This window comes from Carex rostrata, chromosome 2, assembly GCF_964058835.1.
Source record: "Carex rostrata chromosome 2, lpCarRost1.2, whole genome shotgun sequence".
Taxonomy (NCBI): domain Eukaryota; kingdom Viridiplantae; phylum Streptophyta; class Magnoliopsida; order Poales; family Cyperaceae; genus Carex; species Carex rostrata.
In genome coordinates, this window is record NC_135919.1 from 13484560 (window position 1) to 13508909 (window position 24350).

The 24350-nt window shown below is 32.3% G+C and overlaps 3 protein-coding genes across 3 annotated transcripts; all 3 read right to left on the bottom strand.

Annotated features, from left to right (window-relative positions):
• Window positions 1–5776: 5776 nt before the first annotated feature.
• On the bottom strand, window positions 5777–6518 carry LOC144576250 (cysteine proteinase inhibitor A-like). Its single transcript, XM_078326566.1, has 2 exons — window positions 6167–6518; window positions 5777–6039 (listed from the first exon to the last, which is right to left on the bottom strand). The coding sequence occupies exons 1-2, from the start codon at window positions 6356–6358 to the stop codon at window positions 5854–5856; spliced, it is 378 nt and encodes a 125-aa protein (XP_078182692.1). The 5' UTR covers window positions 6359–6518; the 3' UTR covers window positions 5777–5853.
• A 3758-nt stretch (window positions 6519–10276) lies between these two features.
• LOC144576240 (cysteine proteinase inhibitor A-like) lies at window positions 10277–12183 on the bottom strand. Its single transcript, XM_078326555.1, has 4 exons — window positions 12026–12183; window positions 11804–11930; window positions 11222–11412; window positions 10277–10566 (listed from the first exon to the last, which is right to left on the bottom strand). Exons 1-3 carry the CDS (start codon window positions 12136–12138, stop codon window positions 11230–11232), a joined length of 423 nt encoding a protein of 140 aa, XP_078182681.1. The 5' UTR covers window positions 12139–12183; the 3' UTR covers window positions 10277–10566; window positions 11222–11229.
• A 2410-nt stretch (window positions 12184–14593) lies between these two features.
• Window positions 14594–16272, bottom strand: LOC144576259 (cysteine proteinase inhibitor-like). Its single transcript, XM_078326578.1, has 3 exons — window positions 16050–16272; window positions 15289–15487; window positions 14594–14781 (listed from the first exon to the last, which is right to left on the bottom strand). Exons 1-2 carry the CDS (start codon window positions 16155–16157, stop codon window positions 15290–15292), a joined length of 306 nt encoding a protein of 101 aa, XP_078182704.1. The 5' UTR covers window positions 16158–16272; the 3' UTR covers window positions 14594–14781; window position 15289.
• Between the last annotated feature and the right edge of the window lie 8078 nt (window positions 16273–24350).

Sequence of the window (24350 nt, forward strand, 5' to 3'; positions counted from 1 at the left end):
AAGTCCTATGTTTCAATAGTATGTGTAACACCCCAGTAATTTTATTAAATTTTTCTAAATTTATTTTGGACCTTTTTGTAATATTAGATATTTTAAAGGTTTAAATATAAAGATCAAAAAAGAGAAAAGAGAAAAGAAAAGGTGGCATTCTTTCCACGTGGCGTTATGCATGTAAATTTTTTTTTACCACCGTTTAAACACTATAAATATATCCATTTTATTTCCTATTCGGATTAGGATGAAACAAAAAAAACAGTTAAATTAGATAGATGAGAGAAAGAGAATGAAATAGAGAATAAAAAAAAATGATATTGATTCTTGTCCAATTGAAATTTCGACTACGTCATGCTGATTATGTACAGTCGTTGCAATCTGATTTGGATTTATGGATTAATCACTATCAGTAATCAGACTTCTCTATAATCTGTGCTTTCGATTTGTATGGTTGATTGGGTACTGAATTGGGTAATCGGATTATGATGGTATATTTAACTGGAATATGGGGTCTAGATACTGAAATTGTTTTGAATGGATTGGAATACTGGGAATCACCTATTTTAGGGATTCCAACTGGAATGAAACTGTTATTTATTGAAAACCTAGACCCAACTGATATTATCAGTTAAATATGCATATGTATTCTAATTTTTAATTGTGTGGATTAATCCGATCCTATTGAAATGGTTGTTTACTGTAATTAAGTCAATTATAAAGAAGCTACGTCATTAAATAACTAGTTACTCGGCTTTGTAGCTGACTTCGTATTGTTTCTGTTTTCTTTCTATTGCGACGTAGGTTGACAGGACGGCGGATGGATGCGAGGGTGCCGTTCTGTCTCGTCGCGTGCCCAGCCCGGCCACCAGGGCGTGACAGAATGATATCAGAGCATTCGTTCCTCGAACTGTATTTGGATCCTTGATTCGTTTGTTATCTGTATCTGATCTAAATTTGATATGTTTGTTTTATGCAATTCATTTGAATAGTTTGACTAATTGCATTTGATTATTAATTTAGAAACATCTATTTGTAATATTATTTAATTAGTTATCATTCGGTTTATATATCTGATATTACTTTATGTAATTATTGAATTTAATGGTGAGAAAATTAACCACATGATAATTTGGTTCAATTTGATGATGTTCTCCAATTGATCTATATTTAATAAATTTGATTTGATTACCGTTTATTATGATCCATTCGATTTGAATATCAATTGTTTGAATTTTGAGGACAAAATTCTTTTGAGGGGGGAGTTTGTAACATTCCGTAATTTTTACAAATTCTTATGAACTTATAATTTTTACTTATTTATAATTATGAAATTTATGAAGGTTTGATGTATAAATATACATCTAATTATTTTTAGTCAAAAAAAAAAAGTAATAATAACGTGGCATTCTTTCCACGTGGCTTCATGCATGAAATGTTTTTACCACCGTTAAAACCATGTTATATATATATGGGTCTGTTATCGGATTAGCATAAAGAAGAAAAGAAAAGATAAAAAAAAAATGATATTGATTCTTGTCCGATTGAAATTTCGACTACGTCGCACTGATTATGTACAGTCATTGTAATCTGATTTGGATTTATGGATTAATCACTATCAGGTAATCAGACTTCTCTATAATCTGTGCTTTCGATTTGTATGGTTAATTAGATACTGAATTGGGTAATCGAATTATGATGGTATATTTAACTGAAATATGGGGTCTAGATACTGAAATTGTTTTGAATGTATTGGAATACTGGAAATCACCTATTTTAGAGATTCCAACTGGAATGAAACTGTTGTTTATTGAAAACTTAGACCCAACTGATATTATCGGTTAAATATGCATACGTATTCTGATTTTTAATTGTGTGGATTAATCCAATCCTATTGAAATGGGATTTTTAATTGTGTGGATTAATCCAATCCTATTGAAATGGTTGTTTACTGTAATTAAGCCAATTATAGAGAAGCTGCGTCGTTAAATAACTAGTTACTTGGCTTTATAGCTGACTTCGTATTGTTTCTGTTTTCTTTCTATTGCGACGTAGGTTGACATGACGGCGGATGGATGCGAGGGTGCCGTTCTGTCTCGTCGCGTGCCCGGCCCGGCCGCCGAGGCGTGACATAATGGTATCAGAGCATTCGTTCCTCGGACTGTGTCTGGGTCCAAGTTTCAATTGTTATCAGTGTTCTATTTGAATTGAATTGAATTGAATTCTGATTATTTTCGATTCATTATACCTATCATTTGTAGTTCCGTTTAATTATCATTTGATATACTTATCTATTTAATATGAATTCATATATATAAGTATTGAATTTAAATAAAAACTAATGTATGAAAATTAAGTTGATTTGATTCAAATTGATTATGTTTTCCGATTGATTTGTATCTGATGAATTTGATTTAATTATTGTTTATTATGTTCCGATTTAATTATCGTATGTTATAAATGTTATGTTCCGTCTGAATTTTGATTCGTCTGATTTATGAGAATAATTTGATAATTAATTTCAAAATATCTATTATTCGTGATACCATTTGATTGTTACTGAATTTATCCATTTGATATGACTCTAATATTATTGAGTTTTAACAAAACTGAAATTAAAGAAAATTGTCTGAATCGATATGATTCAAGTTGATTATATTCACCGATTGATCTATATCTAATAATTCGATTTGATTATTATCTATTATGTCTCGTTTGATTTGTATATCATCTGTTTGAATTTTGAGGACAAAAATCTTTTGAAGGGAGAAATTTTGTAACATCCCAGTAATTTTATTAAATTTTTCTAAATTTATTTTGGACCTTTTTGTAATATTAGATATTTTAAAGGTTTAAATATAAAGATCAAAAAATAAAAAAGAGAAAAGAGAAAATAAAAGGTGGCATTCTTTCCACGTGGCGTTATGCATGTAATTTTTTTTTTACCACCATTTAAAAATTGTCACAATCCCGCCGCCGAGCCGGGAGTCACGACAAGAGAGGCACCCACGCATCCATCCTTCGTCCCGTCAACCTATGTCGCAACAAAAATAACAAACAGAAACAATACGGAGTTAGCTACAAAGCTCAGTAACCGGTTATTTAACGACGCGCTTCTCTATAATTGACTTAATTAAACAATCATTTAAACAGACTGGATTAATCCATATAAATTCAAATCAAATTAAATCTGCATATTTAACGGGTGATAGCATATGGGTCTGGGTTATCAATAAAACAAGTCACACAATATCCATATCATTTCCTTTCACACAATCATATTATTTCACAATTTTTCAGTACCCACAATCGTATCATTTCACAAATCAAATTCGAACTTCAAACCCGCTATCCCGTTAAATATGCATCATAATTAAAATTGTCTGAATCGATATGATTCAAGTTGATTATATTCACCGATTGATCTATATCTAATAATTCGATTTAATTATTATCTATTATGTCTTGTTTGATTTGTATATCATCTGTTTGAATTTTGAGGACAAAATTCTTTTGAAGGGGGAAATTTTGTAATACCCGGTAATTTTATTAAATTTTTCTAAATTTATTTTGGACCTTTTTGTAATATTAGATATTAAAGGTTTAAATATAAAGATCAAAAAATAAAAAAGAGAAAAGAAAAGGTGGCATTCTTTCCACGTGGCGTTATGCATGTAAATTTTTTTTTACCACCACTTAAACACACTATAAATATATCCATTTTATTTCCTATTCGGATTAGGATGAAACAAAAAAAAAACAGTTAAATTAGATAGATGAGAGAAAGAGAATGAAATAAAGAATAAAAAAAATGATATTGATTCTTGTCCGATTGAAATTTCGACTACGTCGCGCTGATTATGTACAGTCGTTGCAATCTGATTTGGATTTATGGATTAATCACTATCAGGTAATCAGACTTCTCTATAATATGTGCTTTCGATTTGCATGGTTGATTGGGTACTGAATTGGGTAATCGGATTATGATGGTATATTTAACTGGAATATGAGGTCTAGATACTGAAATTGTTTTGAATGGATTGGAATATTGGGAATCACCTATTTTAGGGATTCCAACTGGAATGGAACTATTGTTTATTGAAAACCTAGACCCAACTGATATTATCAGTTAAATATGCATACGTATTCTGATTTTTAATTGTGTGGATTAATCCAATCCTATTGAAATAGTTGTTTACTGTAATTAAGCCAATTATAGAGAAGCTGCGTCGTTAAATAACTAGTTACTCGGCTTTGTAGCTGACTTCGTATTGTTTCTGTTTTCTTTCTATTGTGACGTAGGTTGACAGGACGGCGGATGGATGCGAGGGTACCATTCTGTCTCGTCGCATGTCCGGCCCAGCCGTCGGGGCGTGACAGAATGTAGAGAAGTCTGGTTACCTGATAGTGATTAATCCATAAATTCAAATCAGATTGCAACGACTGTACATAATCAGTGATAGTGATTAATCCATAAATTCAAATCAGATTGCAACGACTGTACATAATCAGTCCAGCGTAGTCGAAATTTCAATCGAGCAAGAATCAATATCATTTTTTTTTTAATCTTTTCTTTTCTTCTTTATGCTAATCCGATAACAGACCCATATATATATAACATGATTTTAACGGTGGTAAAAACATTTCATGCATGAAGCCACGTGAAAAGAATGCCACGTTATTATTACTTTTTTTTTGACTAAAAATAATTAGATGTATATTTATACATCAAACCTTCATAAATTTCATAATTATAAATAAGTAAAAATTATAAGTTCATAAGAATTTGTAAAAATTACGGGATGTTACAGTATGCTTCAATTAGCGTTCTATTAAAGAATGATATATTTTTCTTTTCTTCGGCTGGTTATAAATATAACAGCTTTGCGTGCAAGTTACTTGTGTTTTGCAAGTGTAACCAGATGGAAAAAGAAAATTAGTACGAGGTAGTTTCATATTTATGTCCTCATTTTACAAATTACAATATGAAGCAACTCCTATGTTACTCTGACACTCTTAGAAACTCATCGTATTCGTGTCCGACACGTATCCGACACCGACACGCCTCTGACACGGCCACGATACATATCAGACACGCCAGCTGGCGCGTCACCTTATGTGGCGTATCCTTAGTCCTTTGATACGGTCTCCGACACGCTTTGACTCGTCTGGATACAGCTTGGACATTGATCTGACACGGCCTGGTCTATAGCTGCTCCCTGTGCACCGTGCCTGCTGTGGTCCATTGCTGCTCCTGGTGCACGAAGCCTGTTATGAACCGCGCCAAAAATTGGTTTTTTCTTGTTAACCACTGCATTACTTTGCCTTTGATGTTATAATCTACTAGTGTTTATATTTAATGTATATCCAGGACTTTTGAAATTTAATTATATAATACAAGTGTTATTAAATTAATTATATAATATAATAGACGTATCGTGTCCTTAATTTTTGAAAATTGCCGTATCGCCGTACCCGTGTCGTATCCGACACGATACCCGTACCTGTATCCATGCAACATAGAGCAACTCGTTTACATAAACACAGAAACAAAATAAAGCAAAGACTGGAAAGAACATGAATACCAAAAGGGAACAATTTGATAAGCAGTACAGATTCTGAAACAACACCATTATAGTACAAAAATGTAAGATTCACACAAATCCACACATAGTAAAAACTGTCAGATTGGTAAAACAAATTACCTGCATAGTTACACCATAATAGTACAGCAATATTAGATTTCACACAAATTCACACATAACAGAACAAATTACCTGCATAGTCACAACATATACAATCGTTTCCTTCAAAGAGAACAAGTCAAACCACGAAATCAAAAACTTTACCAGTAAGCAGTCTTCAGTTCCGATCCGCCAACTTGAAATCTTGGAGCTTTCGAAAATTCGACCAAGGCTGGACCCAAATTTTCGCTTCGTACAAATTCACTGCTGTACCGTTTTTGGCCTCAATTGTCAGGTAATACATAATACCAGAAACAATCTGCTGTGCCACCTTCACAACACGTACAAACCCCAGCAACGAATTCTGAAGTAAAAGGAAAAATTCAAAACAAATCAAAATGAAGCAAAAACAAAACAAAATAAACTCGCCACAATTCAATCAAAGATGACTGAATTGAAACAGGATGAAATTAAGATTTAAGAGAACCTACCTTGTTGCTGTTGTATTCATTGATGGCGAAGCGACCAAGCATCTCCATTTCCAAGTTGTTGGTGGCATCTGTAAAGCTTTGCTGAATCCCTCCAAGTTGCACGCCGGCCGAATCTCGTACCGCCATGACGGTCATGCTCCCACACAGGGCCACCACACATACCAACCATGCCATCACAACCGATTGCTTCATGGTAACTAAATCTTTTCTCTCAAACAGAAAGAGTTTGCTGGAAGTATGTTCTTGATTTTGGAGGTAATTGACCTGTTACTGGGGCATATATATTAATAGAATTTGTAACTTGTAATATAAGATGTCGGAAATCAGCAAGGAGACCTGGATTATAACTGGACATGAACATCTCCTGTAAAATCAAAGAGAAAAGTATCAATTATTTAATAAAGTATCAGTTGACTGGTAAATAAAATGATTTAATATATAAGAAATCTAGTTTCTTCCCATAAATTGTGTTTTGTTTCTTATTATTTAAATTTTGTATTATTAATACTTATTTACTTGTAAGAAGTGGTGCATCCAATTTTACAAAAAAATTGAGAGGATGGGTATGCTAGTATTTTATCTATAATAGTTAATTGCCTTGTTCAAATCCACGAGTCAACTTTGAAAAAAAAAATACTTTTATTACCAATAAGCAATCTGAATGTGTTCATAAAAATAAACTATGACGAAACAATAATAATAAAAGGAATTAAACTGTGAACCTATTTGCTTGTTCCAACTTCCAACTAGCATAAATTGTAATCAAAGTTAAAAGGTGGATTCGATTATCCGATTGACATAATAAGTAATATTAACGCCCAAAAAATATTCTTTTATGAATGTATTCATAAAAAAGATCTTTTGGCGGTTTGATTGAGAACCATTGACTAATATTATATGAGGATAAAATAATAAAATTCTATTTTGAATCAATGACAGCAATATATATAACGTAATGTGCTAACTATGTGAAAGTTGAAGATCGTATTATACTGATGAATCCTAACATTTCTTTATTTTACACTTCATTATTTTTCTTGCATTACCGTGCTCATGAAATATTCTAGAAGTACTATTTGTTGTTGTTGTTTTTTTTTTTGAGGGTCAGTGAGCAATGTACTATTTGTTGTTAATTGCAAACATTAAAAACAGAGAACATCCTCTGGTGCAACGGGACCCTAGTTTCTTCTGAATTTTAAATAAACGAAGGATATATTCATGTATTTGTTGGATTGTTTCGTTTAATAAAACGGTGTATAATTTTTTTTAAAATGTGACCCTACATATGTATCATTTTTTTTTTATATAAAAAAAAAAATTATGTTTATGCTTACGAGCAATTGCACTGATCTATAACAATGGTGTTTATAATTACGAAAGTTAAAACGAGAAGTAAAATTACAATTGAAAGAGAAGGAGAAGAAACAATATAAAAAACTAGACATGTATACAATTGAAAGAAAAGGAGAAGAAGAACAAAATTGGTCATGTATTTTTTTATAAAATATAAACATAAACATGTGGCAGCAAATTCAGTATATTATCATCCGTTACACAGGCACTGTCATTATAAGTGTTTCGAAACTGAGGTGAAACACTCGCTTGGTGAAGCACCAGTAAAATTCAATTTAAAAAAAATTCTAAACTAGTGAAACACTATCACTGTTAGCATTTCACAAATTATTCATGTTTAGTAAGAATTTAGTGAAACACTATCATTTGTTTATAACGGAATTGCAATTATTAGAAACCCCCCCCCCCCTATTTTTTAAAACCATTACAAATTGGTCTCTGTTATTTACCGTACCAGTACTCCAAGCTCACTGGTACCAGCCGGTATGAGTAACAGCATTACCCACTAAGTACAAGCATTAAAAGGGTAAATGAGAAGTACAAGTGGTAAACCCAATAAGGGCTTAATGCCTTAATCTATGCACAATATTATTTTGTTAGAAAATTTGAAATATTAATAAAATGAAAGGAATTGTAGAAGAAAATGAGTTTTGTACAGATTAATCCTTCATCTTAGATATGCAAATTGCATTTAGCGAACCTTGTTTAATTCTAACTTATATTTATACCAATTTCTTTTGTCAAAAATATGTTGGATTGCTGATAATAACAGTTTATTTATTTGTAGTACATTTTCATAAAATATTTTATTTAATTATTTTCTAGATTGCATATTTTGTTAGTTTAGAAAAATGTCTTTTTTTGAATATTTTTGTTGATTCTATAATTGATGAAGTTATAAGTTCGCTTAAATGAAAACAAAATCAATTAGCATTTTTACATTCCTTAAAAAGTAATTGAAAATAATAATAAAATTAAACCACCTTTGGGTTAGTTTAGGTCAATTTAAGCTAGTTTAAAGATTGCCTTATTCCATCTTAATCCGGCTCAATTAAATCACATTTGACGGAATAACCAAAACCTAAAGCCCTTATTCCACTGTTTAGTCCACAATCAAACATCACTCTTGAAATATGAACAATTATAGCATTTCACTCTACTTTGAAATGCTAACAATGACTACATTTGTGAAGAGATGGAAATCTTCCTGATTTGATATCCCAGTTTTTTTTTTAAATGCTACAAAAGAAAAAAAATCGGGCGGACTAAAACCTAAATTCATTCGTGATACTGTTATAATACTGAAGCTTCTTTTACTGAGTAAAGATTATTGCGCATCTCTCTCCAAAGCACACAAGACAACAGGGTGCAACTTGTAAACTCTTCCATTGTTTAGATGACTCTAGTCGGATGGATGTATAATTTCTTTGGAAGAGGGGCGCACTGTAATTAATCTTGATCTGACTTGTACTGAGTAGTTACAGTCTGGGAAAAAGTACAGTACATTTCAATGTGATGTCAACAGAGGTAGCATGTGTTGGAGATGCAGCAACCCCTTTTAATAAAGTTACCAATTGTGAGAATCTTGCCATATAACATGATCCATATAAGTACCAGAACTTTTGTTGGCACCCGGATTTTTCAAATTCTGTTGAATCTGCTGAGTGATGATGGATGGGTCCTTTTTGAAGTGCTTGGTAAGATGATTTAACTGTGAATTGTCTTTGCACAATTTTAAAAGAGGCTTATCTAAGTACATGTTGTGTGGTGCAATGTGGCAATCAGCAATGAGCTCAGCACTGAGTGGTATCTGCCAGGTTAACATTTGCATACACTTTTGCTTAAGATTAAAGATTGGGGAATGTAACCTTTCTGTTTGCTTGTGAAATGCTCGAAATTAATTAATCGACAAAGCATCATAACAGCAAGAAGATTGAAATAGAGAGAAACATAATTGAAGTGAACCGATTTCTTATTGCTGGCTTGATTAATTTGTTCCTATGCAATTGAACACGAGTACACGACCAAAATATATTCTGGTACGGGTACCAAAGCCCAAGGAGACCGAAAATTATGCAAAATCTCTTTTGGGCTTTGATTACAATTACCAGACCTTGCATGAAATGGTCTTACTAAGCCTAAAGTTTATGCTTTTGGGATCCTTGCTATATGCTTGATTATCCCATTTAAGTAATTATCTCTAATTGAACTTACAGGAGAAGCTTAATGACTCAGATAAATAATTACAAGTAAAAACCAGCACAAGTAACTGCGTCATTGTGTTCATATGCAATTTATCTGATGAAAAGTTAGACAACCAATGCTGCACAGAACTCAAGAAATTTCACCAGAGATCAGCAGTTCATATCCTCTACTGCATCATCATCTACCACATCATCACATGAGAAGGGGAGGGGACTACAACACAAGGATTAATTTTCCTCCAATTGGAGCCCGATTTGAGAGTTAGCCTCCCGTGCCATCCTCTTCCCTTACCTCTAATTTCCGATCCATAAGCACACAACTTAGAAGGCATTTAATTAATCCAACAAATTTGTTGGACCTTGTTCTGATTGAGCTTGGTCAACAACAAATTAATTTTCTCTAATGAAATTTATTTCAGAAGCTCAACAAGTCACTTCTATAGTATCCTTTAGTCCCAAACAAGTTGGGGTAGACTAAAAGTGAAACTCAATCGTGGTCACAAAGTGAAGTAAATAGTAGTAGCACTACTAATAGTGATAATAGAACCACTAATAATAGTAATAATACTAATAATATACTGACTATATTATGCCTAGACTAAGTCATTTCTATAGTATAAAAAATAAAAAATAAACATGACAAGCAAATACTTCAGCCTTACAATTAATACCATTACATAGTAGGAAGATTAGTACTGACTAGTGACTACGGAGTGTGGATTTCATGATAAGGTATCTATGACTGAGAAATGTAGGGAGATAAACCCTTCTATTGTTGTAGAGAAAACAAGCAGTGACCTTCCGTATATATCTGACATTACCATTTACTGATTACCCTAGTACCTGAGATAAAGGATAAAAATGAAAGAAAAGTGTGAAAATATATTCACAGAAAAAGGTCTAACTGAGCCAAGTGGTACGTACAGCATGTCACAGTCCAGAAGTTTACTTACTGAGAACATTAATGATAGATAAGCATCAATCAAATTGTTCAATTGGTCATGTCAACCATCCACAAACTTCACTAAAAATGTTTCAGAGATAATCAGAGCTCTATTATTTTTCAGCTCATGTTTACCCCCGCCCCACATCCAAAATTGGAAAAATAATATGATGCATGTGCCTAATTAACTCACATGTTTATCTTCTGTTTGCATTTTCTCCCTTCCCTCTGTCCCTCTCCAACCTTCATTAATGATTGACAAAGACAGAATGGTGGATAGGGCCTTATTTTCACACAGTGTGATATATATCAGAGATATTTCTCAGATTCTGAGTGGCTACACGTAATATTTCAATGGTCTGGGGAGTACTAGGGTGTAAATGGTCGGATACGGATCGAATATTAAACGGATACAGATACAGAGCAGATATTGGACGAATACGAATACAGATATGAATATAATTCAGATAATTAAAAATAAATTACTAATGTACATTCTAGTAAAGAATTATTTGGAAACTCCACAATTAACTCTAACAATAATAGAAGCTGAACCTTAGGCGCTAGTGGAGTTGCCGAATCTCTTGAAGGGATCTGAAGTTCTCCCAAGTCTTCTCCCAGACCTTTGCTTCTAAAAGTTTCTTGTTCTTCCCTGCATCAGCTGCCTCAATTGTCAGGTGGTGCATGGTACCGGCCACCACCTGGCGCTTCACTTTCACAACACGCAGAAATTCAAGACCCGCATTCTGCACAAAACACATAAAATTTCACATTTATAAGGGCTACAGATGTAAGATGATCGAGAAAATTTTTGAGAGCTCAGGTACAACATCAGTGCATAGTACTACAAATAAGTTTGTATTCGCCCCCAAATTGTTATATTCCTGTATGTGTTCCAACCTAATTGAACTTTTAGTTACATAACAATGCAAGATACAATCATACAATGTTTAATCCTGCGAAAAAATTGAAATTTTCTTTAATTAAAATGGTGTCGCTTACTGTCAAATTTTGGCTTGATTAGCGCTTGTTTGATTTTTCTTGTACAATTAGAACTACACTGAAAAGCTAGTATGCAATACACTTAAAACCGGATCACAAAGCAAAAGCAACAGTCAACAGAGGAAAGAAACTCACGGTTTTTTTGTTGTGTTCATCCAAGGAGAAGCGAGCGAGCTCAACGGTATAGAGATCGTTCTCCACTCCATCTACCTCTGTGATACCTCCAGCTAATGGAGACTCCATTTCTCCCTCTTTCTCATTTCTGAAAGTAGAAACGAAGACTTTTTCATTGCCGACAAACACATAAAAATCTTAGAATAAGAAATGGGATTGAAAATAGAAAATGTGCGATCATACCTCTTAGTTGGGGCTGAGAACATGATCCACCACATCACCGCCGCAAACACCACGACCAACAACAGCTTCATTGCGATTGATCGATGCTTCCCTGAGTTCCCTCTGTACTCCATCTCTGGAAACCTTTTATAATATTTTTAGTTGCTTGAAGACTGATAGGTGGGAGATCTGATGATCTTTTTTATGGGGCGGGTCATAGCCTCTGGGTTTTACGGCTCTCTGATAATGGGATCCACATATCTTTGTTTTAATTTTTGGCGCTTAAAGACCTGTCAGCAGTCAGCCACACCGATAATTCTGGTTCTGGTGGAGCATATATGAAGTTGGATCTCTCGTCGACACATCACTACATCAGGCGTTGAAAATTGCGAACTCCTATCTCTTTTACATTAATAAAGATTATAAAAAAAAAAATACATGACATCGATTTTGAAAGTGTAAAAATAGAACGGACGGGATGGTCCGTTGTCAACTTATAATGCTCTTGATAAAGAAATCGGCTTTATGCCTAACACTTGTCCAATGTCAAAAGTCAGCTCTCAATAACTCATATAATTCGTTAAATTTTTTAGAGTGAGTCTACGGTACTATGCATATCACGGGTTGTTACCGTGCTACGGCTCTATATTTGAGTTTTCAAATCTTAACGGTCGATCCGAACCGTTCATCTTGTTCTTCATATTAATATGTGTTTGGAGACCAAATTTTACATTTTTTGAAATTTTTTTACTATTTTTTTAGATATTTAGAAAATCACTTGATCTGAAAATTCTGGACCATCTAAAAACAGTGATTTTCAATAAATCTAAAAAAAATAGTAGCAAAATTTCAAAAAATGTAAAATTTGATCTCCAAATACATATTAATATGAAGAACAAGATAAACGGTTCGGATCGACCGTTAGGATTTGAAAATTCGAATATAGAGCCGTAGCACGGTGCCAAATCGTAATATGCATAGTACCATAGACTCACTCAATTTTTTATACTAATAAATAATTGTTATTTTCATATAGAAGTATCAATTGCAGGAAGTTCTAAAAAGAAATTGATCCCAAACCTTTTCTTTCTTTTTTTTCCTAAAGTCATAGTCATATGAGGCAGTCTATTATGAGTTTTCTCCTCTCCAATTAGAAAAAAAATATATGTGTGTGTATTCAGACAAATGTGAACCGTGAATATTATATTAGATAGTCCTATTTAATCCTGATCGTGTAGCTCTTCAGTCTGGTTTTGAAACGGAAAACTTTGATCTGGATCATCTGATTTTAAATACACACTTTGAATATGCCTGAAACTCCAAGTAGTTTCAGGAAACCTGCTCCCAATCTTTTAAAAACTATATTATGTCAACTTCACTCAAAAAAAAAAAAAAAACCTATATTATGTTGAGAATTTGGCAATGACCTTTTCTTAGATTCGATTTGTATCTTTCAGAATAATTATCATATCAGTCAATGTCAAAAGAGCATTTTACAATGCTTTTTTTTATCAATTGAAAGGGAGTAACGAATAATAATTTTAGAGTGAGTCTATGGTACTATGCATATTACGATTTGTTACCATGCTACGGTTCTATATTTGAGTTTTCAAATCCTAATGGTCGATCCGAACCGTTCATCTTGTTCTCCATATTAATATGTGTTTGGAGACCAAATTTTACATTTTTTGAAATTTGTTTACTATTTTTTTAGATTTATTGAAAATCACTGTTTTTGGATGGTCCAGAATTTTCAGATCAAGTGATTTTCTAAATATCTAAAAAAATAGTAAAAAATTTTCAAAAAATGTAAAATTTTGTCTTCAAACACATATTAATATGGAGAACAAGATGAACAGTTCGGATCAACCGTTAGGATTTGAAAACTCGAATATAGAGACGTAGCACGGTAACAACCCGTGATATGCATAGTACCATAGACTCACTCGTAATTTTAAGCTAAATCATGCATTTTGCTGCTTTTTTTTTTTTCTGATTCCAACTTGTGAATCAGCATCTTGTACACATCTTTCAACAAATTGAAAATGGAAACCTGTGAAGCAATTAAGTTTGAACAGAATAAATTGAAGCTAAAGAAGAAGAAATAATATCTTAATAAATTTTAATCCCCGAGTTACTTGAGTCGACCTAGCCTGAACATTTTGATGTCAATTCTATTTCTTGGATTCTTTTATGGAGTCTCATTGTATCATCATAAATAATCAACCCATTTTAGCTTTGAGTGGGTTTTCTTGATTGTTGGTTTGCTATACCAAGAATTGCATTTAAGGGGCATTAGCAAATTGGCATTCATACTAAGCTCTGACACCAAAATATTTGAAAAGATAAAACAACAAAGAATAGAAATCAGATGGGATAGATTAGGGACGAACAACTGGTACCAACAGTTACATTAGCTGGTGTTAGTTCCTAATGAGATGAAACATTCATGCTGGGAATTTGCAAATCATTTCATCAACCCTACTTTGTTTCCTCTCAGATTTTTCACTGTGCTGAATTACACTAGTAACTCCCTCTCATTAAATGATCTGAGAAGCTCAACATAAAACGCACGAACACAAGCAAAAAAAGCAAATACAGATTATATTTCAACCTTTTACATAAGAATCCCAGAGCAATGAAGTACATAATTCTATTGCCCGACACAGAAACTGAGTACATAATACGACATAAATATCAAGGTGCACTAGGACAGGAATCCCAATACCATTATTATGCAAGCCGTCAAACCTTCCATATATGTTGCTCCTGGTTACCTGAGGAAGGAAGGTAAACAGAATAAGAAATACTGAATGGAAATGTGATTGCAAAGAATGGTGAATGTAGCACGAGCCAGCTCAGTACCATACAGTTTTTATCTGTCCCAAATAAGTGATTATAGTCATATATTGTCGTGCCAATGAACAACAAACTGTATTATGCTAAATGATTTCACATACCAGAATAAAAAATAAGGAGCTCCCAATTAAAAGTCATGTTGTTAGTCGTGGTACATGACATATTAATTCCTAAATTACAAGGCATGAACCAACAAAAGGCATGTTTTTCCTACTATTTATAAGATGCCGAAAGATCAAAACTTCTCACAAAACAAGGAGAGGTTATTTCAGATAATTTCGAGAAGTGGGAAGGTGAGATATATATTGAAAACTTCATTTTTCTGCATTTCTCATTTTGTGGAGGGTACATGACATGTCAAGTTTCCTTAGTGCATACTGTACAAGCTCAATTTTCTTAAATTAATAAATCAAAGAAAATATTACCTCAGGCGCTGGTAGAGTCACCCAGATGCTTGATCTCATGAAGGGATCTGAAATTCTCCCATGGCTTCTCCCACACCTTTGCTTCTAGAAGGGACTTCTTCTTGCTCGCATCAACAGCCTCAATTGTCAAGTGGTGCATCGTACCAGATACCACCTGGGTCTTTACCTTCACCACCCGTGAAAATTGCAGACCAGCATTCTGCATATAGCATAAATATTTTGGGAAGTTGAATTTGAAATGCCATAAGCAACAAACTAGAAGGATAATTCAATTAGTTGAGTCTGGTCATTGTAATTTGATCTGTACCAGAATATAAATTTTTTTGGTTTAGAAGTTTCTTTTGGCATAATTCATCAAAAATGCAAGCTTATTTTTCATTTTAGCGTATAAACTTATTTATTTATTTTTATTTAGGGGTTTCACCGTACACTTTTATCTGTACCATGAACACTAATTCTTTTATATAGTCTTTTAACCTTTTTTTCTACAAAGTACCTGATCTGTTCCCTGTTAGTTGGCTTGATTTGAGTACATACTGGATATGTGGCCAACTTGGGTAGATAATAGACTGCTCAATTGTACAAATTATAGATCTTGCACGAGTAATTAATTCTGATCAGGAGAACTTTTGTTGATCAGGGCATTAAAAAATGGTGATCGGCTCAATAAAAAGACCATAGTGGAAAAATGGGGATAAACCCATGAACTAACATCACAAACAAAAATGCACAGCAATAGAGAATATTTGCAAAAGGCTCACCGATTTCTTGTTGTGTTCATCCAGCGCAAAGCGAGCGAGCTCGACGGTATTGAGATCGTTCTCTGCTCCCGATACATCTCTAATTCCTCCCAACATTGGAGACGCCATTTCTTTCTGTGTCTATCTCTCTTGATCTCGTGTCTCTGTCTTTTGTTTTGAGAAACAGAATCTGATACCGCATGACTAAATAGAGAAAAAGCGAGTGTGCCCACGTATTGGGTCTTTCGGTTTCTTTATTCGATGTCTCATTATTAAAGTGCCAAAACAAAATAAAAAGAAAGTAGGGACCTTATCCGAGTTGAGATCTAGTGAAGTAACCCAACTTTTGGGTTTTGGATCCGGACCGTCCGATTCTAATCTGTGATAATCCATCTAAAGTGGAGCGGACACATCTCAAGTAACAAATTCGAATTCCGAAGTGATCTCAAGCGACGGATTCGAATCAGACGGTCCTGATCCAAAACCCAAAAGTTGGGTTACTTTAGGGGATCCGGACCCCCTTATCCGCGTTATTTTCGTTTCTTTGTTAGAAACCAGAAAGTTTACCAAGTACCCCTCTCTAGTTATGTTAATTTTATATAAAAATTCATTTGGCTCTTTTTGATAAGTATGGACAAAGCTCGTCCCCTAATTATGTCATATCAATGGTAGACTTTATTTTGTCAAGTGTGGTTAAATATAATTTGTACATTTGAAAATATAAATTTATGAATATATTCTAGATGAGAGTGACGTCACAACTTTATGATAAACTAAACGAAATCAGTGTTATAAATAAACGTATGTGCTCGTCTGACGAACAGGATACTGTCAAATGATTAATTGGAATAATCAGAAATAATCAGCTATAATTAGAAAAAAATCAGTCAATTAGTCGAAAAAAATCGTGACGATTTGATCTTCACCAACGAATGATCAACCGATTAATCGGCCTAAACAGCTGTTTTTTATAACACTTAATCAAATTGTCTCAAGTGATAGTTAGAATTAGCTTTTTCTCATACAATTTCCACTACATTTCTTTTACAAGAGTATAGTAGTATATTTATTGTAATTATAAGCAACCTCGTATAAATATTGTATTAAGAAAAATATTTTCACAAAGAAACAAATTAGAATTGTACCTCATTTGATTTTTTTTTAATTGCATGTTGTTTCAAGTTAACGGAGGATATTTTTATCTATTGAGATAAAAATAGAGATCGAACCTTTCAAATTTAAAAATTTACGAAAAACAATTAAATGAGTTCAATCCTGCAAGCTTACATATAATAGATTATTCTTTTTTTTACCGGAAGAATAAAGTCGTAATTTATGAAGCATTAACCTTTTATATTTGACTAATAAATAAGGGCTTTAAAATAATTTTTGTTTTTGACTCGTTTTGCTTAACGGGTAAGGAATAGATATCTATTAAATAATATCTTGATGAATAACTTGCAAAAGATCTTCGCTGCAAAAAAATTCTTAATGGACAAGTAATATAGAACGGTAGATGATCTTTTGTGGTGATTAGGACGTGTGATATCCGATTCACATCAAAATTTATGCATAATAATATGTGCAAATTTTAAAGTTATTTATTCAAATCTTGATACATATAAAATATTAAACTGAATTTAGTCTGATACTTGTCAAATCGTCCTCAAATTTTATAAAACTTTTTTTTTTGAAAACTTAGTAGTAGCTACCAAGGTCAAATTTCATAAAACTTAACAACCGTGCAGAACAATTCAGTGACGTAACAATTCGTCAAATCTTGTGAGGATTCAAGGGAAGGGGCATAGTTACGTCACTGAATTGTTCTGCATCCTCGGATTTATTCAAAATGGGACAACATTAATCCAACGGCTCATATTATCTTCTTTATTTCCAAAAGTTCGATGGAGCTTTTTTTTTTTTATTAAATATACAGCGGGTTGTTTAACAAGCTAACGGGTCAAATACATACTTAAAACATCGGATAAATTCGGAAAGGTCACTGCAGCTCGTCCGGAGAAATGCATTCAGCAGCACATGGGAGGGCTCAACCACTGAGAAAACGAATCCCTCAATGTCACGTGTCCTCGACTAGAGGACAAGCCGCTTTTTTTAGTTACTTACCACTCTAATAAATCAAAATTAAATGATTACTATCAGGCTAGTGCAAATTTTAATTCTACCATCCTCGCAGACTGAGTCTGCATACAGATCTCAATCAATTCGCAAACCCAGTTTGCGCATCGAATCCGTTCGCAGACCATGGATTATTCTATTTTTTTTATAAAACTTAGATGTGAACATCGTCTGTCCCTACCAACAATGCACCAACATCTGTTTCTTTTCTTTTTTATTTTATCAAGACTACCGACTTATTAGGAATCTCGGTATTCATACGATGGACTTGTTTTAGGAGAACCATTCATTGAAATTTGGTCTCCGCGTTATAATGGACCCACTAATCAGTGGAATCAGAAACTATTCGTCCTATTTCTCGTAGAATAAAAAATAATTGGTGTGCAGATTCAGTATGTGAGGGTGGTAGAAATGAAATTATGGCTAACATTGTGGTAACTAAAAAAAACTGGAGGACGAGCCGAAAAGCTAACGGGTTCACTACTGTATTTAATCGACTAGAGAAAATTTGTAATAAAAAAAACACCAGTTTGCCAAATTTTACTTGAAAATTGAAATGGAGCAAACGTTAGTGAAAATTAAAGATATTAACGATTTTTTTTTTTTGAGAAAGATATTAACGAAGTTAGTTGCACTTCACGCACCTCATCAGTTATATGCATTTTCTATTTTTTTTTCTATAGATCATGCGTTGCGTGAATCAAACTAGTTTTGTTAATATATTTAACATGAAATTCTGTAGCTAACGTTCAGAGCCCCGATTTTTTTTACTAATATCCATAATTAAATAGAACAATACAGAAATGTTCATGATTTTCGGAAAATTTTAAAAATATTCAAACTGGCGAGAATCTCGACGGTCCACTTTATTTCTAGACCGTCAGGATTCTCGACAGTCAAGAAATAAAAATTCAACATCAAAATTCTCAATAGTTACGACATAATATCATTTTTTTTATTTGACACGGGTTTTTATGTTGCTGAATATTTGGATTTGTGTTTTTTTTTTATTTAATTACAAGATTTTATAAAAAAATTATTGACATATTAGAAATATTTTTATATTTTTTTGAAAAATAGATAGAATACTATAGAATTGAATTTATTAAAAAAACAACAAATAATCCCGTATCAACATTTATAGTCGGGATTTTTTACAGTTGTAAGAAAAATCAAAATATTTCTTTGTGTGTTACTAAAAAATTTTATTTTGAATCTGAATTATTGATTCTGGGTCAAAAGTCACTTTTGTGTAAATAAAGAAATTATCGTGGTCCTTCTAGTAATTACAAAATATTTACTTTAATGTCAACTTCACTAAATTTTTTTCGACGCAGAATTTATTATTGAAGAAACTTATTTCCGAATCATTATTATATGTTCTTGAATCCTTCCAATATTCCTATATTTTAGATCACCTCTAGTTAGTGAAATTTTAATTGGGTTGTAAAACAAACCCAAAAATATCCAACACAGAATGTTGCTGATATTAATTTGACAACTGCAATTTTAATTGCTGGATGCCAAGCAGTTATAAATTTAATAAGAATTTATAGATAAACAATCTATTTAAAAATATCAAATCATATTATAATTTGTATGTGGTTGATAATTGTAAGGATTTTGAACTTGATCATTATAAAAATACTAGTATAATTAAAATTCAAATTAATTATAAATTTGGAAATTATTCGAAATGATAATTGAATTGCTGATGTTATATATATATATATGCAATAGATGCTCTATATGATGAATCATATCACCAAAGTTATTTTCTGAGTTAGAATCCGGTCCGTTCGTTACATCCTAACACAAGGTATCCATGTACTACAAATTTGAACCGAATAAAGCCGAATTCTCATCGGATGATCCAGATTTCTCTTTGTTTCAAGAAGAACCGTATTGAACTGGAAGAAACATTTGGGCCTATAATGGGCCCTTGTAAGTACGTCTCCTTAAAATTGAAGCCCAGACAATTTCTGGACTGATGAAAGATGGAAGCCCAAACAAGTTCTGGACTGACAACAAGTCTGTATTTACCATAAAACATCGACAATGTCATTGATTTGGTACCCCCTCTTTTTTTCAACGTGTCGGTTGAGAGGCAGCCTCTAGCAGTGGAAAATTAACCAATATTTCATTCAAAGACACGTGTACACGCAATGAAATTGGAAATAAATCTGCTGTGATTCTAAATGGATCGCAGAACCTGTTATTTCAAATTCATCCATTTATCTGGCTAGAAATTCGTGCATAAAAAATAAGTGCTATTGAGATTTGTGTATTTCAAAAATTAAAAGGCTAGATTTGAAATCACAGGTCCTGCGATTCCTTTAGAATCTCAGCAGATTTATTTCCAATGAAATATAGGGTCGAGAAGAGTTTCGTTTCTCTCTGTTTGAAAAACAAAACAAAAAATGGCGTTATGACCAAAAATAAAATAAAAAGTGTGTCCGCTGTCTCCAACTGCGGACACTGATTTCAATTCGTACTAAATATGAAATTTTAATCACTGTTAATTTTTCTTTTTCAGACGATAAATATAAAAATTTTGAATACACATGTTTAATAAATTATATATTCAATTTTAAAATTTAGACAGTTGATTCAAATTATTTAACATGATCTTTATATTAAATAATATGTAATTGTAGAACAAATTGTATTTTTTTTTACTTTTTTATTTTTATAATTTTTGGAGGTGTAGATTTTTCAGATAAAATTATGTATTAAGATGTGCACAAAATTTTCATTTATTTACCGCTTAACTTGATACTAAATAAGTTCGACAAATTATAAATTTTATATGTAAACAGAGTTCTCATGATAAAGATCAATTTGAACATCTTGGATTTGTATTTGGACTTTAAAAACATATAAATGACTCGTATACAGATGTCACATTATGCTTATATAAGTAGCGTAGTCAGATATTTTTATAGTTCAATTATCTATTTACTCTTTTCTGAAATGATAAAATAAAGTTGGTAATAATCTAATCTGAATTAGAATTTGTTACTACATTATCTAGCAAACCTTAATTCAAACCAAAAGTATATATTAAATGTATATAGTAAATACCCTATAGATTATTCTCACCTGAAAAATGAGGTGAGAATGTTAGCTGGATCCGCATGGCTGTATTGCACAAATTGGCATATGCTTCCAATCAAACCAAAAGTTGACTAATTTGCATCTCGTCCCCTCACTAATCTCACTTTCATGTGGGCCATGTTCACGCTCAATTTAGTACTACTCATTGCCTAGCTGGAAAAGGGATGTCTACTGAGTTCTCACCTAACTTTTGGATCACATACAGTATTTTCCCTTTTTCTCTTTTGTTTGTTTTTTCTTTTTTCTATGATAATATACCCGGAGTTCCTACTTTTTTCTTTAGGAATTCAGATCCAGTACAATACATAACAGTATAACAGTGCAATTAGATACATTAGGCAAAGGTGGATGTAGAAGCATAATAGGTGGATCAATTGATTCTCACTTTAAAAGAAAATTATTTATATATGATTTTATATATAAATTATAATAAAATGTCATGATACTATCAAATTGAACCTAATTATATGCATTTTTATATGATTATCCATACTTATACCCTTATAGTTTCAAAGTCTGACTCTGCTCTTGCACCAGAGATACTCTTTTCTTAGTCTGGATCTGATCTAATACAAATTAATTGTGATTTTTACTAATATGGGTCTGTTAGTAAGTCCCCGCCTTTTGCAATTTTTAGAAAAAAAAAAAATCTTTAACACGCGCATAGCTTTGTTGTTTATTTACTTTTAATGAATAATAAATGGTAGTTGAACAATATAACTTAATGTAAATATAAAAAGCTATTAATATTAACAAAAGTAAAAATTATTTCTACTAGTCAACAAAATTTTATTACATATTTCTTGTTATCAATGCTACTATTAATGCATTGACATTATAAGAGAAATCTGATGCATTGACATTATTTCTTGTTATCAATGCTACTATTAATCTTAATGACATCGTAATAAAGATTATATATTAAAATTTAGATAAAGACTGAACGAGTTGAGACTTTAATTTAGAAGATGTATGAGGTAATTTGTAATAATCTGATTTATTGACATTTTTTAGTAAGCCGATGTTACGACTTAAGTACAGTAACATATATATAAATTTGTGAATTAACCTTCAACACAGACTAAATTGGATTTTTAATTTAGAAGATATATAGACTGGGGAGTGGGACACTTGTACCGCCTTATCCTTAAAAAATTCTTTAATACACTGTTACTACATTAATTACGGAGTCCCCAATTTGAAAATATTTTATTGGTAGTAATTAATAGAAAATGAGAGAGAAAAATAGAAAGAGTACAGCTGTTTTTTTATGGGTAATAAGATTGGCACTGTTCATACTGATTCTAATTTTTTTTTTAAAGTTAAGATCGGTACTGTTCATACCGATCTAAACTTTTTTTTTTCAAAGTTTAGATCGGTACTGTTCATGCCGATCTTAACCTTTTGTTTTTTTTTTTTAAGTTGCAAAAAAAAAAGTTAGAATTGATATAAACAGTACCATCTCACTTCCATATAAAAAAAAAATGTACTCTTTCTGTTTCTCTCTCTTCTTTTCTATTAATTACTACTAATAAAATTCCCCCCCCCCCCCCCCCCCAATTTGTCCTGTGTAATGCACGGAGCCACAGACTCAGAGACTTTAATTCTTTGGTACATCAAAATTAATAGAATAATAAACAATGAAAGAGAGAAAAAATAATTCTTCCAGAAGTAGGACATCGGTAAATATAAAAATAAAATAGTAAAAGAAAAAGAATTAGATCGTGATTTCGTGAAGATAACTGCTCCACATCGGGTCTCGTAAAGAAATGCGGGAATATTAGAAAGTAGCACATCTAAAGAACCTCACCGTTTGTTTAGTAATCTCACATGCTCTCCAGTGCTAGCTAATACAAATCTTATAGAAATCTTTTAATAGGAGCAACGGTGCCGAAAGCAGAACAATATATCTGTAAAAAAAGTTACAAAGCTGTTTAAAAATCCGAAGAGTAAAGGTAGGCTGTTGTTAATATGTTCAAACTTTTTTATTAGCTTATTTTCAAAACAGTGACCGAGTTCTATTGAATCAATAGTAGACAATTTATTTCTGGATTTTCAAAACTAGATACAGGTTTGTGTATAATCAGGGTGTTGGCTGATCTCGGAATAGCCAACAGTTTCAATTAATTAATTCACAGCAATTCACAATCCACTAGCTATACTAATAATTTTTCATTACTATTCCTATTAAAAATCCTCGCTACGGCCCTATCTTAAAATCTACTATATTAATTCGTACAAACGGCAAGTATAAAAATGATTCACACCAATTACCAACCATCCAATCTGGAAAAAATAAAATTCGGTAAGTTCTGAAAATTCTGGACCAAAAATGATTTATCTGACGGTTGTAATTCATTTGGACCAAAATACTATCCAACTCAGTTGTACAAGATCCGAAAAATAAATTTATACTACAAAAGATGCATTGTTTTGCAATGCATCTCCATTTCTCACTGTAAGTGATCACTGTTTTGCAATGCATCTCCAAAAAATGCATTTAAAAAATCTCTAAAACAGTGAACACAATTAAATATGTTTTATAAAAAAAAAATTTGTATTTAGATTTATCAAATTAAAAAAAAATGTAAATCAAATCTGAAAATTTCTATACAGAAAAATAATTTACATCCAAATTTTAAATTTCAAATTAGGCGTTTTTCTGAAACATAAAATTAATTTTCAGAAAAAAAAAATATGTATTATGTATTAAAACCAAAATACATGCTATAAAAGCTCTCGTACCAATGTTAATTAAAGGATAAAACTTACAAATTACTCCGTTAATCTTCGTGCGGAAGCGGAAGCAGATCTTATGAGCGTAGCAGTATCACTGGTTCTGCAAGAAATCACAAGCCGAAATCGGAAGCCTTGCGTTTTCCACGACCTAAAACCTTCAAGTGTTAACAGAGTGTTTCTTGGTGCTCTCTATCTTTTTTCTCTTTCTTGACAGTCACTATTCTATTTATCAGAAAGAGATAATGATGGTTTATATAAAAACCAATGCATCTCTAAATAACAGGTTGGCATTTCTTCATAACAGGTCGGGTTTTGGATTTGGGTTTCCCA